The 14,261-nt window shown below is 38.5% G+C and overlaps 1 protein-coding gene and 2 non-coding genes across 3 annotated transcripts; all 3 read left to right on the top strand.

The window, feature by feature from the left end:
* The first annotated feature begins 3,228 nt into the window (after positions 1–3,228).
* On the top strand, positions 3,229–5,406 carry LOC137173603 (uncharacterized). Its single transcript, XM_067578499.1, has 2 exons — positions 3,229–3,309; positions 4,763–5,406. The coding sequence occupies exons 1-2, from the start codon at positions 3,237–3,239 to the stop codon at positions 5,404–5,406; spliced, it is 717 nt and encodes a 238-aa protein (XP_067434600.1). The 5' UTR covers positions 3,229–3,236.
* Positions 5,407–9,539: 4,133 nt separating this feature from the next.
* trnas-aga (transfer RNA serine (anticodon AGA)) lies at positions 9,540–9,621 on the top strand. Its single transcript has one exon. It is a non-coding gene; the product is annotated as a tRNA-Ser (tRNA).
* Positions 9,622–11,284: 1,663 nt separating this feature from the next.
* trnag-ucc (transfer RNA glycine (anticodon UCC)) lies at positions 11,285–11,356 on the top strand. Its single transcript has one exon. It is a non-coding gene; the product is annotated as a tRNA-Gly (tRNA).
* Positions 11,357–14,261: the final 2,905 nt, after the last annotated feature.

The raw sequence follows: 14,261 nt of genomic DNA on the forward strand, positions 1-14,261 counted from the left end.
ATGGATTGTAGTAAGATGTGTGGAGCAGACATAGTAGCAGAACCAAAGGATGACATGTCAGTGTTGGCAGTGTTACTTTAAAAAAAAAAAGAAGACAGTTCTCCAGTTGCTGCTTTTTGGCTTTAAAGAGGCTACTGATACTGATAATTTAAGCCTTTCATGCATGAATTATTAAATCACAGAGCAATCATTTTTTTGTTCATTTTTACTCTTAAACAAGTGAAAAATCATGCCAATAACGTTTTTTTAATATATAGTATTTTGATATGTGTCCACTGTAGTGGACACCATGCATCAATGGAGTAAAAAGTGATTCATGGAAATCAATATAGGCAATATATATATATATAGGTTTTTATATATATTATTTTATTACTAAGAGCAAATAATATGAATACACATAGGAATATTAAATAACAACAATAACAGAGAGGATATTTGAAAAACATGTCCTAGGCCCAATAGGCAGAATGTACCCTTTGTTGCATGACGTCCACTGGAGTGGACAGATGTATTTTCAGTCACAGAAGAAAATGTACAAGAAAAATAGTATTAAAAACTTGATAAAAGTATTTCAAACATCTTATTTAGTTGAAAAATATACTTATTACCTGTTTTTTTCTCTGAGAATAGAAGTATTTAACAGATATCCCTGAGCTACTTGATGCATTTCCTTCACCTTACGCCATTTTGAATTTATGATTCAATATCTCAAAATCACAGAGAGAGTCAAAAATGATATTCAGACGGAATTGTAGACAATATATTGGGGATTCACCACCTGATTGTTGGGACATGGTACGACAACTTAAATGGTTCAAAATGGCTTCCAAATATCTATCCACTGTAGTGGACACCATGCATGACAGGGTTAATATCTAAAAAATAGATTAATAAATGAGTATGAACATGTTTTATAATTTCTACAAAAGGCCAATGCACTTATACAATATAGCAACAACCTTAAACACACAGAGATTAGACTAGTGTGCAGTGTAGGCTATTATTTATTCTTCACTAGTAGTACATACATGCACAGAACTTACACAGATGTCTCTGAAACGGTTCTGTAACAAAACACTTAGTAATACCAGTACTGATCTATAGCTACATCACAGCTCACCCTGATGAAGGATAGACATAAACACCAAAGCACATGAAGAAGAAACATCAAATGAAAGAGGATCTGGGATCTTTTTTCTTGCCATATGAATAGTTTTTGTAATAGTCGTCTGGGTCATTTTGGGTCAGTTTATTATTGGGCACTTAATATTAAGGGAAACGAAGTGAAAGTGGATTTCTAAGGAGCAGCAGGGTGAGATTGTCCGGACCTGCTGAATTGAACAGTTTTAAGATGAATGTGTTATTCTACCAACTGCTGGTAGACTGCCACCACTCCCCTCTAACTGATTACATTTCTAAACATCTGAAGATGGCGGCAAACCATCCATTATTACTGCCTTCATGTGAAACCAGTTGAAAAATAACCACACAAACCATAACATGACATTTGGAGGTTTCTAAGACGCTTCTCTGCATCTCTGAAACACGGAACAGTATCAGGACCCTCCAGAGCAGGCTGCTGGAACAGCTGAATGCTGCGCAGACGGCGGGGAGAGAGAAGCAGACAGGGAACGAAAGCAACAAACATAATACTCATGTGTGCTGACCATAGATCATGTTTACTCGCGTTTCCGTCTGCTCAGACCACCTAGCAGACCATTTCACGCGTTCTTGGCTGAGACCTTGATCTCTTTAAAATAACAAGTTGTAAAAGTTCTTTTTCATTTAAACACATGCAGCCATCAGCAGCAGGAACGTGTTGCATCCACAGTATCCACGGTTTTTGGTGCACAGCGCGTAATTTTACGCACAGCTGGCGCAGCGGTACCTTCATTAATGATTTAAATCTCCAGACAGACCGGGATGTCGTGATACTGATCTTCATTGTCTGCAAACACAGATTTCAAGTTTGTAGAATAATATATTTTGTATTGTATCTGACTTTTCTACTTTAGGCAAATTACCAAACGCTGTTTCCTCTGGATAGTCCGAATAAATTCTGCCGTATCAGGAGGATTATTACAGGAAGCTCTCTGTTTATGTTCTAATCGACCGGATTGCTCTTCTCAAAATCATTTTGCTATACACAACTTCAAGGTAGGCCCTGACAGGAGTTTCAGTCTCTCTAGAAATTTAATTTCAACAGCAGCTGCCCTTGAAAGTACAGCTTTCACTGATTTTACTTTACTGTTATTTCTTAGCAGTTTCTTCATATTACTAAGTAATTAACGGCCCGTAAATTAAAGGGTTACTATTAACATATTGCTACAAATTCTGTATATTTTCGTCTCCAGAAAAATCATGCTCATGCGTATTTTGGATTGCAGTAGAAATACATAGATAACCCTCAATAATAGTAATAATAATAAGAATAATAATGAAACCGGTACATATAGTAGCATGTAAATAAATACTATACTTTAATATATTAATTTTAAAAAGAACCCGCAGATTATTAAAGAGGCTGAACATTGGCCTGTTCGTTAGTTGCAGTCATAGACCTTGATGTCCTTGTTTTATAGCCTACATCCGTTATTTCTCTGTATGTTGGAAAGAGGATATTTTTAGCAAGTAAATGTATTTATTTAAAGTAGATAACTGAACATTAATTCTTTATTTTAAGTCAAAAATGCCACAAAGTCTTAGACTGTATAGTGACGTGTTCAAGTTGCTTAATTTATCCAACGAAAAGTTGACATATCTGAAAGCAGATCATCTTTGGCAATTTTGCTTGAAAAACGGATGAAACGATTAGAACTAATTGATGAACCTATCAAATGTCAAAAATCGTTTTCTGTCGATCGATTTATTTATTAATGACTTCTCCTGTCCGCTGCAGCCAATAGGTTTAATTAGACTTTGATAGAGTAATAATAATAACAACAACAACAACAACAACAACAATAATAATAATAATAATAATATACAAAATATGATTATTTATCCAGTGAACCCAAGATAACGTGTCACTGGTAGTCATGGTGATGAAGACTGACGTGCCCCTATAAAAGCAGAGCCCTTAATTCCATCTTCATTTCTGCACCTGAGCGCTGACAGGAGCTGAACTCTTGAAACTCTTCAGCTGAGAGATTCGTTGAAAAGTGAAAACCCTGAATGAAATAAACAACTGTTGACATCTGGAAGTGAGACAGCACTTATTGAATGTGAAAAAAATGGCCTCTACTGGTTCAGGCCGTGAGATCCACTTGCTGACCACAGGCATCCTCCGTTTGGATTGCCGCTATGGTAAAACACAGAGCACCACTGAACTGCTCATTTGAACATGTTTGATCTAAATAATGATCAAAAAGAGCAGAATATAATATTATCAATTAAATAATAAATCAATTAACATCATATTTAGCCTATAAATATGAATTATTTGGTTTTGTTTGGGGGAAAATTTCCTCAGTTTTCAATCAAGACATGAAACCTGCTTTAACTTTTTATTTCGGTGTAAAATGGTTAAAGACGATGGATTTCATTAGTGTGCGCGTGACAGGTGGAATAAGTATGAATATTAATGTATTATTTGGGAAAAACAAAGTTTTTTGAGGGGGTGCAGGGTCGTCGAGCATAACATTGAAAGTATAGGGCAAAGATGGCGACTGGGCCGTTTTTTGGAAAATGCTAAAAGTTGTGATGCTGCAGGCGCCATGGAGACGACGTCAGGTATTAGAACCGGCCGGAGACTGACGTCTGACGTCAGTGTAGTCAACCCGAGGCCCGTTCTTTGTATGTGCTGACTGAGTTTGAAGGTTTTGATTGTTGATGCTGGATTGAAATACATCCAGAGGTGTTAAAGCATCAAGTTAATAAATTCAAAGCTCAGTGGGATCATATTCAGCCTTTTAAAGCATCTGGATTTCCTCAGACAGGCACTGATAGATCAATGTTGTTGCAGAATTATAAGAAAAGTTATGTCTGTTCATAACTCTCAGGTGTACAGAGCTCTCCAGGATGATCTTTTGTGTGCTCCAGATGCATAAAATATGCCATATTGTGCGCATACACTATGTCAAATTAAGATATAAAATAATAATGACTTGTCTTCAATTTTTATAATTTGACATGGACTGTAGTTATAGGCTGCTTGAAACATGGAGCTAGATCACTGTTAAGTCTCTGCACAGCACACCGGTCACACCAGTCAGCATATGTGCTTGTAAATACTAGAAAAACACATCTTTGCTTTACACTACTTTTTTAGGTTTTTAATTCAAATCTGGCTTATGAATAATATCAGACCACAACTGCAGCCTCACAGTGAAAGCAGCACATTCATCTTTCAATCTGATTTTAAATGTCATGTCAATAAAAACATAGAAATGAAACAGACACCATTTGTAATATTTTATTGTAAGAGGAGCCGATCTGAAGGATATCTGAATGGTGTTTAATTCGTGTGTCACTTATGTACCTAGTGCCAACATTTAACAGCAGAGCATGGACTGCATTCACAGCTGTTTAATATTTTAAACATTTCTGAAACAAAGAAGAGTTTGCATCATTTGTGCTGAGCTTGGCCCACATGAATAATCTAAACGTTTTCCACAATAAGTCGTGCTGTGAACCTTGAAGTGTATCTATGTAAAAAGAAGCAAACTGTGTTTCTTCATAGATGAATATAGGCTGTAATGAGTCCCATCATGTCCTAACTAGAGTGACTAATGTGTTCCTTGTTTTTCTTTCCATGTAGGTGACCTGCCACTGCCTTCACCAATCCTTCAGATGTTTGTAACAAACTTGAGGTACCGTCCTGTGAGCAGCGTAAACATAGAGTCCATGAGAGAGTCCATCCTGAGGCTGTATCACAACCTCATCACAGGCTCGAAGAAGTTCCCTTTCATTGCATACAGAGGATCTTTCCGCTCGTGTGTGCTGTCAACACCCTTCCAACATATCGAGCAGGAGCGGAGGGAGAATACTGCTCTGTCTCCTCTAATGGAAGGACCATCAGGTATAATGGCGCCCACTGCACGCTCCGGCTCTTCTCCTCAAACTGTGCTGACTCCAGTTCTTCCTGAGAAGGCCGATCTTGCAGCCGTGAGGGGCGACCGCAGAAACTGCGTCCACCACCTGGAGCTGGATGGCAGAACCATCACCAGAGTCATCTCCCCTGTGTACAGCTCTGAGAACACGGAGCTGATGAACCGCTGGAGACTGACCGACTACACTGCAGACGGCCACACTCTCATGTCAGTCCTCTGCAGGTTTACCAAACAATCAACACAGTGTGCAAAGACTCAGAGGGAGAGGATGAAGAGGAAGGCTGCTGAAGAAGAGAGCAGCAGCAGTAGCAGCAGCAGCCTGACTCCACCAAAGAAACGCCTGAGAGTGTGACATCACAAGCACAAACCAGGACATCCAGCAGTTCCTGGAGGACCTGGAGACTCCTGGCTCTGCAGATTATTTAGTGTGTTGTACGTGATGTTTGTGACCTCAGCGTCTGGCAGGTTAACAGTAGTGATTCTTTTTACCCCTGAGGACTGTCCTGAGTGTCTAGCAGGGCTGCTCACACCCAGGTAGCATCTTGCACCTGGTTTGATGGACTGTATATACTCATGAAGTGCTGGTCTGTGCGTCTGGCAGGGCTGGTCTGGATAACCCAGGTAGCGTCTTGCACCTGATTTTATGGACTGTATATACTCATGCAGGGCTGGTCTGTGCGTCTGGCAGGGCTGGTCTGGATAACCCAGGTAGCGTCTTGCACCGGGTTGGATGGACTGTATATATTCATGAAGGGCTGGTCTGTGCGTCTGGCAGGGCTGGTCTGGATAACCCAGGTAGCGTCTTGCACCGGGTTGGATGGACTGTATATACTCATGCAGGGCTGGTCTGTGCGTCTGGCAGGGCTGGTCTGGATAACCCAGGTAGCGTCTTGCACCTGATTTTATGGACTGTATATACTCATGAAGGGCTGGTCTGTGCGTCTGGCAGGGCTGGTCTGGATAACCCAGGTAGCGTCTTGCACCTGGTTTTATGGACTGTATATACTCATGCAGGGCTGGTCTGTGCGTCTGGCAGGGCTGGTCTGGATAACCCAGGTAGCGTCTTGCACCTGGTTTTATGGACTGTATATACTCATGAAGGGCTGGTCTGTGCGTCTGGCAGGGCTGGTCTGGATAACCCAGGTAGCGTCTTGCACCGGGTTGGATGGACTGTATATACTCATGCAGGGCTGGTCTGTGCGTCTGGCAGGGCTGGTCTGGATAACCCAGGTAGCGTCTTGCACCGGGTTGGATGGACTGTATATACTCATGCAGGGCTGGTCTGTGCGTCTGGCAGGGCTGGTCTGGATAACCCAGGTAGCGTCTTGCACTGCGGTTCATCCACCTTTTTATCCTCATCCATCTTTTTGGGCTGGCCTGAGCGTCTGGCAGGGCTGGTGAGGCCCCTGGTAGCGTCTTGCACCAGGGCCCATGTAGACATGCTGCAACATATGTAGGATAAAGTTGGCTGAGGGTTAAATATTGTACATTTGTATATATTTGCTTCACTATGGTTTGGTACACAGGTCAGTGATTTTAGTGCGTCTTGCACATTTCTTTATTGACGGCTGGCCTGAGTGTCTGACATGGTGGAACCACAGGAGGGTCACAGAGAACTCTGAGATGTGACATATCTTGAATTGAAATTTGATGAAGTGGAAACTCTAAATTAATGAGGCTGACTCATCAGTAGGTCAGGTCTAGCTTCAGATTTCAGTGTGAGCGAGGAACAGGAATCACAACAGAGAACATTAAAGCTGCAGGGACGGAGTCAAAGCTGCACTACTGATCCATCACTGACAGACATGTGGACGAGGAAGAACAGGCTGATAGAAGAAGAGAGAGAGGACACAAACCACTGATGATATGAACCTTTCCTGAAATTCCAGTATTTCATGTTATTATTAGAATCAACATATTGATGAATACTTCAGTTTATCAACTTTATGTCTGAGGAGAGGAACATGAGGAGGAAACAAGAAGCAGCGAGGAGACAGCATGCAGTGTGAAGCCTCTCATCTCAAAAAGATAAATATACATTTATTCAGTTTTTATCAGCATTTCTATAATGATCAATATGTCTTCTGTTTACCTCATTACTGAATTATTAACTGTTATCCCCTGTTGTCTGCCATTTGTCTTTCAGAGAGAGAAAAGAGGAGGGAAACAACATGTGAACTCTGATTAAAAAAGATAAATATACATTTTATTTATACTATTATCGTAGTTCACATAGTGATCAATATTTCTTCTCGTTGCTGAAGTTGTTCATTAACTGTTATCTCCACTTGTCTGCCATTTGTCTTTTAGAGAGAGGAGAGGAAACGACACGAAGAGGAAACAAGACCAGACAAGAGAAAACATTATGTGAACCTTCTTATTTACAAAGATAAATATACATTTATTCTATTTTATTATCAGAATTGCTAAAGTTATCAAAGTTGGAATTGTGTATTAACCTTTATCTCTCCTGTTTGTTGTTTGACTTTTACAGAGAGGGGAGAGGAGACCTCATGCACTGTGAACACTCTCATTTAAAAAGATAAATATACATTTATTCTTTATTATCAGATTTCTATACTGATCAAAACTTATTCTGCTTCAGCCATTCAAGTTATTAACTGCTTTTGTTTATCTGCTGTTTGACTTTTAGAGAGAGAAGAGAAGAGGACGAGGGGAGAAGAAAGGAGACCTCATGCACTGTGAACCCTCTTATTAACAAAGAGAAGGTTACATTTTTGCTACATTATTATGAGTTTCTATTCTTATAAATAGTTCTTCATTTATGTCATTGCTGAAGCCATTATTTTCCTCCTGTATGTGCTCTTTGTCTTCACAGAGAGGACAGCAGACAGCGTACATTACTAAGATTCTTATTTAAAAAGATACGTATACATTTCTTCTATATTTCAATCAGAATTTCTACACTGATCAATAGTTCTTCTGTTTAGTTAAAGTTAACTGCTCCTTGTCTTTTAGAGAGAGGAGAGGAAACGATTTGAGGAGGAAACAAGAAAAAGACAAAAGGAGACAACATTTAAAAAGATAAGTTTCATGTTATTATCAGAATCAATATGTTGTTAAAAACTTAATCTGCTCACCAGGTTGTTGAGGTTATTAACTGTTTTCCCTCCTTGTCTTTCTTTATCTATTTCCAGTGAGGACGAACTCCAGATGTTTCCTCATCTGCTGCAGCATCATCAAGACAGGTTCTGTCCTGAAGATCATCCTGTCTGCCATCACACACAGAGTGTTACAACTGCTTTTGTCATGTTTTACATGGAAACATCAAACATCATCCACAAGAAGTTCTTTACACCCCTTTGGATACATTTACATTTTGCTTTTTGTCTTTAATAAACATGTTTTCACATGAAGTTACAGTGTGTGTTTGCATTTATATTCAGCACATCTGGAGAAAAGTGATGATATAATGTACATTTCAACTGCAGTCTAACTGATGTGATCTATTTAAAAAAAAAAAGTTTTATGATAGAACTCAGTGTCACATGTAAAGTGACATGATAGTGGTAAAGTACAGTTCATTTGTATTTTTAAAATAGTTACAATATGGAAGTTTATTGTCGATGAATAATAATCTATTTGCATCACTGCAGTACGTCTGAGTGATGAAGTGGGTTGAAGTGGGTTGAAACATTTAAGGTCTATGAAAATTCATGTTGTTCGTCTGACCGGTGACTAAATCATACATGACATCGTTCAGATTCATGCACATTTATGTCCATGTTAACAGATGACTTTCAGTTCAACCACATGATGAATTCAAGACAAACTGACGATTTGAACCAATAATCCAAATAGGTTTGACTTTCGACAGAAGATCAGATCAAATGTGTTTTTTAAACACATAGGACAAATCCTTTTATATACATTTGGATGGAAATATGTTTGTTACACAGCAAAATATATGCAGTGGATGACCTTAATTGGGCTGTAAGACCATGGATAGAAAGCCTGCTACAACAGCCCCATCTAGTGGAGTCTACATGCCACTCAGAAACACAACGCTCACTGTAAATTAAATCCACTTGTTTCTATTTAACACCTTTGTATTCTATGTGAAAGAGAGGACACACACACACACACACATCCATGAATACCAGCTGCTTTGTAGCATGTTTTGTGTCTGAAAGTTGGATGCTTAATACTTTTATTTTACGTGGACATGATGACTGACAGTGTAACGAGTAAGAGTATAGCCTGATGATCTTTAAAACTTTATACAGGATTATCCATCATTGTATATATTACATTTTCACAACTAGAGCAGCCATGATATTATCATTCAACACTTAAGTTAATTTGATCCTGACCACTAAATATTCACTGTACTGTTCATTTTCATGCATTTCTGCACAGTATCTACATCCACAATATAACCACATTATATGCAGGCAGATATTGCAACCGACCAAAACAATAAAAAAAAACGATTTAATATCAAAGTAAGAGCATTTTGCGCGTGTTGTCGTGGCCGAGTGGTTAAGGCGATGGACTAGAAATCCATTGGGGTCTCCCCGCGCAGGTTCGAATCCTGCCGACAACGACGCTTTATGTAAAAATTTAATTCGTCATTTGCAGACATGAGCTCATGTGAGCCGGCTTTCAAACCAAAAATAGATACGTGAATATGTATGTATGCTGCTGTGCAGACCCTGGCTGTAAAAAGACAACTGGATAAAGCTTTGGAGACCAGCTCCAGTGCATTCCTATGAAGGTTACTCTGTGGTGAATGAAGCCAGAAAAAGCCACTTCCAACTGTGAAGAAATTATTCTGATGAAAACATACTGCGCGTGCTCTATGGCCGAGTTGGATAACTTCCGGTCTAGCTCTCTGCTAATTTGAATGGGATAAAATAAAAAATTGTGTGGCTCTTCTAGACTTTCCAAATGTTATCGGACTGAATGGATCAAATTCTGATAGTGAAACGAGTCTTTTCATGGGGATTGTGATGTTCCAAAAAATGTATCCACCATTTTACAGCTGCTCCTTTTCCCATAATTGTGTGGGGGGAAAATGCTTTTTGGGCCAGTGTGCATCACGTGATGGACCCTGTTCATGGGAGCTTGTGTGAACCTGATGTTAAACTCCTGTGTTGAAGTTACTGTGTAACCGCAGCATGCTGTCAGTATGTGAACACCGTCTACAGTTATCAGAAATATCATGAGAAAATAATAAAAGCCGTGTGCATTTAATGACTCAACAGCAGTAGGATATAACACAGTAGGATATATTTTTATGCAGCATCAAAACGTACTTCCCCTTTTTCTTTCACTATCAAAAGAAAAATTAAGAGAGCAAAATGAAGGTCACCATGTCTGCAACAAGCCATCACAAAATGTGACCCTACTGTAGCTGCAATAAGAAGTTCAACAACAACAACAACAACAAAAACACACCTTTGAAATAAAATGCAGTTTTCAGTATTTTGTGTCCCCTTTAAAACACTGAATAGCACAATGAATCTACCAAGGATCAACAAAAGAAATATCTTTAGCATTAAAATTTTTATAATTTTAGTATTCACCTTTTAGCTTTTATATTATTTCATTTAAGTAGTCTAAATTTCACTTATCCCTCAAATTGCCAAGTCCTTTTTTCAGTTTCCTTTTTCCCTTTTGAAATGTAATAATGTCCTGATTATCCCAGTATTTATCATGATAATTGATTTGCCACTTTCTTCATTCTGAGTGAAATTATCCTCTATATTTACAGAGAATCCCTAGAGTCCTAAAGTCCTACTGGGTTAAAAAATGCTAACACTGAGAGTATAAGATCAGTTGTCTGTCTTCACTTCTGCTACAAAAATGATAACAGTTCCACAGGGGAAATGTATGTGTGAGTAGTCTTCATATTTTTAATGCTACTATGTTCACATTTTTGTAACACCACACACGATGCTTCAAAAATAAGGTGTAGGCCTTTTTACTGTATAACATTTGCTCTAGGCATGCAGATGTAGTGTAGAGTACAGAGAGGTCGCCTGTCAGTAGTTCATATGAGTTCATACTGTATAGTTCAGTGAGTCTTGGTGTTATAACGGAGGAAGCACTGGTCACTGAACGAAGCAGTTATACTTTTCTTCTCCTCTCTTCTCTTGCTGGTGTTCCTCCGCCTTCTTCTCCTCTGCTCCTCCTCCACTCTTCCCTCCTTCTTAAATTCCTGACATTATGCTTCAGTTTGAAGCAATATTTTATGCTTTTATATGGCGATGGTGGTATAGTGGTAAGCATAGCTGCCTTCCAAGCAGTTGACCCGGGTTCGATTCCCGGCCATCGCATTCCTTTTCCTTTCAAGCTGTACACATCTGGATTGATGTCTGTGAAGTAGTGCTGCAGACTCCCCACACTCACGCAATTCCGTCTTAAAAGCGCCCACACTCCTTCTTCTATTTATCATAGTTTGAAAACGAAACGTCTGAGTTTATTGCTTTGTAAACGCAGCTGGAGACATTGTGTACTATCTCTCTGCACAGCAACAAGCCAGAGAGTATTTGTCTGGCTTGCATAATATAGAGCTCTCATGCGTTCATTGTTGTATAATACATTTTTATCCCCAGCATAACGATGCCCGTCAGGATGGGTTTGGCGCTTTTACACGCGATCATTACTCATGCAGTGTGCTAAATTTGTTTTCAATTTTGAAAGAACGCCTTTAAGTTTGTTATAAGTTGTTTTCCGTTCTTGATGTCGTGATTTTAAGTAATGTCAGTGATGTCATCTCATTTTAAATATTGGGACTGCAATTAATCCTTTTGCATTTAATCAGTGATGATGTGCAGATATGCAGTTTGTACTGCCAAGTAATATACTGCTAGGCAACAGGAAAAAAAGACAAAACTGAAGAAGAGAAGAGTGTGTACACCAGCATTAAACACCTGCCTTCTTCCTAATACACACTTTTCCCCACAAGGATCTGTTGTTATGATCACAAGTCGCTCTTCTCTATGTCAAATTATCACATTTAGAAAAATAGAAATTCACTCTCTCCAGTAGATGGCGCTCTTACTCTGTCATTTTCCTGGAAGAATGACTCACTGTGAAAGTTGCGGAGAGCTTCAAGACTAGACTGATAACACTCCGAACATGTGACGCTTTTAGTACGAGGGACAACAAGGTTGAGCAGCATCAAACGATTCACTTAGGTTTCAGTGACACATAACCAGTACATCTTGCCCAAAACTGAGTAAAAATTGTGAGAAATAACATATAAGATAGCAGTTTCACTTTTGTTTTTACCAGTTTATAGTGAACACTGACACTAAGAGTGTGTATCTGCAGCAGTCTGTGTTCATGGGGGACAGCAGAGGCCTTGCATGGTGTTGATGGGTGTTGTTTTGTAGCTCCAAACTCTCATCTTAATGTCTTTTTAACAACAAATCAATAAATTAACTAGAAATCTCACAATGAAAATATAATTTTATTTCATAACTTCTATCAAGTCAGTTTTTAATGAGACATTAAAGGATGAATCCACACTAAATCACACAGGGAAGGTGACAGAAATGGGACCCTCTTAATGTGCAGAGTGGGTTTGATGATTACCTTTTTTTACAAAGGTTTAAGCAAGAGTTGAGCTCACATGTGCAAAAGGTCATATGGTAGACAACAAAGCCAGCATGAAGACTGTAACACTGAAGAATTACCTCTCAGTAGTTAACTCTTCCAACACATAAGGACTATAAAAGTAGTTAATACAAATAAATTGAGACAAACCAACAAACTTAAAAAGAACAAATAAAAGATAACATAAATACAACCAAAAGGGGGCAGCACATTTTCACACAATAAAAATAATAGGAATATTTGTTTCATTTTACGCTTTCTTTTTTATATACATTAGAAAATTAGGCAAAACACAGAAATTTCCATAGAAATATTACAACTTTCTATCAGAGATTTAGAAGAGCCGATGTTTGTCGTTAATTTTAACTAGTCAGCAAAATCAGGCATTTGGCTGACTCTTCTAATCCTTGAAGCGCCGATAAAGTTTGCCAATACAAGTCCAAATTATTATTTGAATATACCTGGTGGTAGGAGCGACATACTGTACAGTATATTCACATAAACACAGCTTCTCTGCAACCATTCTCCAAAAGCTTTGATCACTCGTCTCCGAAACAGAGACAAAGAATCATTCTCACATTAAATGAAATAAAGTACCAGCTTCATTTTTACATTTCCAACAGTAATTATCATCCATGTTTCCCATTTTTGGACAATTAACTGGTATATAATAACACCTGTGTTCATACTTTCTAGTGTGGTGATTTACTCACTGTATCACTGATTACCCAACATCAGCCACCATGTTTTTACTTATATCCTTTTTTATATTCCCAAAATCACCGACTTCACTCACTTCACTATTCTATATTCTAGCCATAATTCCCCAAAAATCTTTTTTTTCCCCCCAAGCTGAATTAATCGGTTATTCCAAACTGACAATTATCTGTACTCATAGTGAGCTTTTCTCCATGTCTGTCTCGACTGCTCCAGGATTATATTGGTATTAATGCTTGCTAGGCTCTTCTGTGACAATGCCTGGACAATTCCATTATTCCACTGTTCAACAGATTTTGTCATTTCATGTGCTATTCTTAAAGCTAAATTTAACTTATTATATATAATACATATGAATTACAGCTCAGTATGTTCAGAATGTAAGCAATTAGAAAATAGTTTAAATATAATGGGTTCTTTTTATTCAGTCCATGGCCATTAAGCTACTGTACCCCAACTCTACAACTCAGCAGTGCACAGGGAAAAGGATGTCTATCAATCCCACTGATATCTTTAATAAGAGTGCACTTGTTGTTGAAGTAGAAACAATACAAGTTTCTGATCAGACAATACAACACAATAGCAATAACTGTCAACATTCATCTGGACTACTTTGTAAAATATAGTTGTGTGGAACTAACTGTACATCAAATTTAAATTTAAAGCTAAATCAAAGGTCCAGTTCCATGTTGAGTGTCAGCATGATTCATATTTCAATGCTCTCAGAGGGCTGGGATGGAGCCAGGAGCAGCAGGAAATGCTGTCATTAATCTTTTGAGGGTCTCACGACATCTATCATAATTTCATCTCCAAACCGTATTATGTACTGTACACGGGTTCATTTAACCTATTAGCTGATGTAAAACACAATAGATGGGAATTATTTTCACTGAGATAGATCAC

Source organism: Thunnus thynnus, chromosome 21 (assembly GCF_963924715.1).
Source record: "Thunnus thynnus chromosome 21, fThuThy2.1, whole genome shotgun sequence".
Lineage (NCBI taxonomy): Eukaryota > Metazoa > Chordata > Actinopteri > Scombriformes > Scombridae > Thunnus > Thunnus thynnus.

Excerpts from the sequence above, each read along its gene's own strand:
- LOC137173603 (XM_067578499.1), top strand. The coding sequence starts at position 3,237 with ATGGCCTCTACTGGTTCAGGCCGTGAGATCCACTTGCTGACCACAGGC. Across the intron at positions 3,310-4,762 it reads CCGTTTGGATTGCCGCTATG|GTGACCTGCCACTGCCTTCA; the intron begins GTAAAACACAGA and ends CTTTCCATGTAG.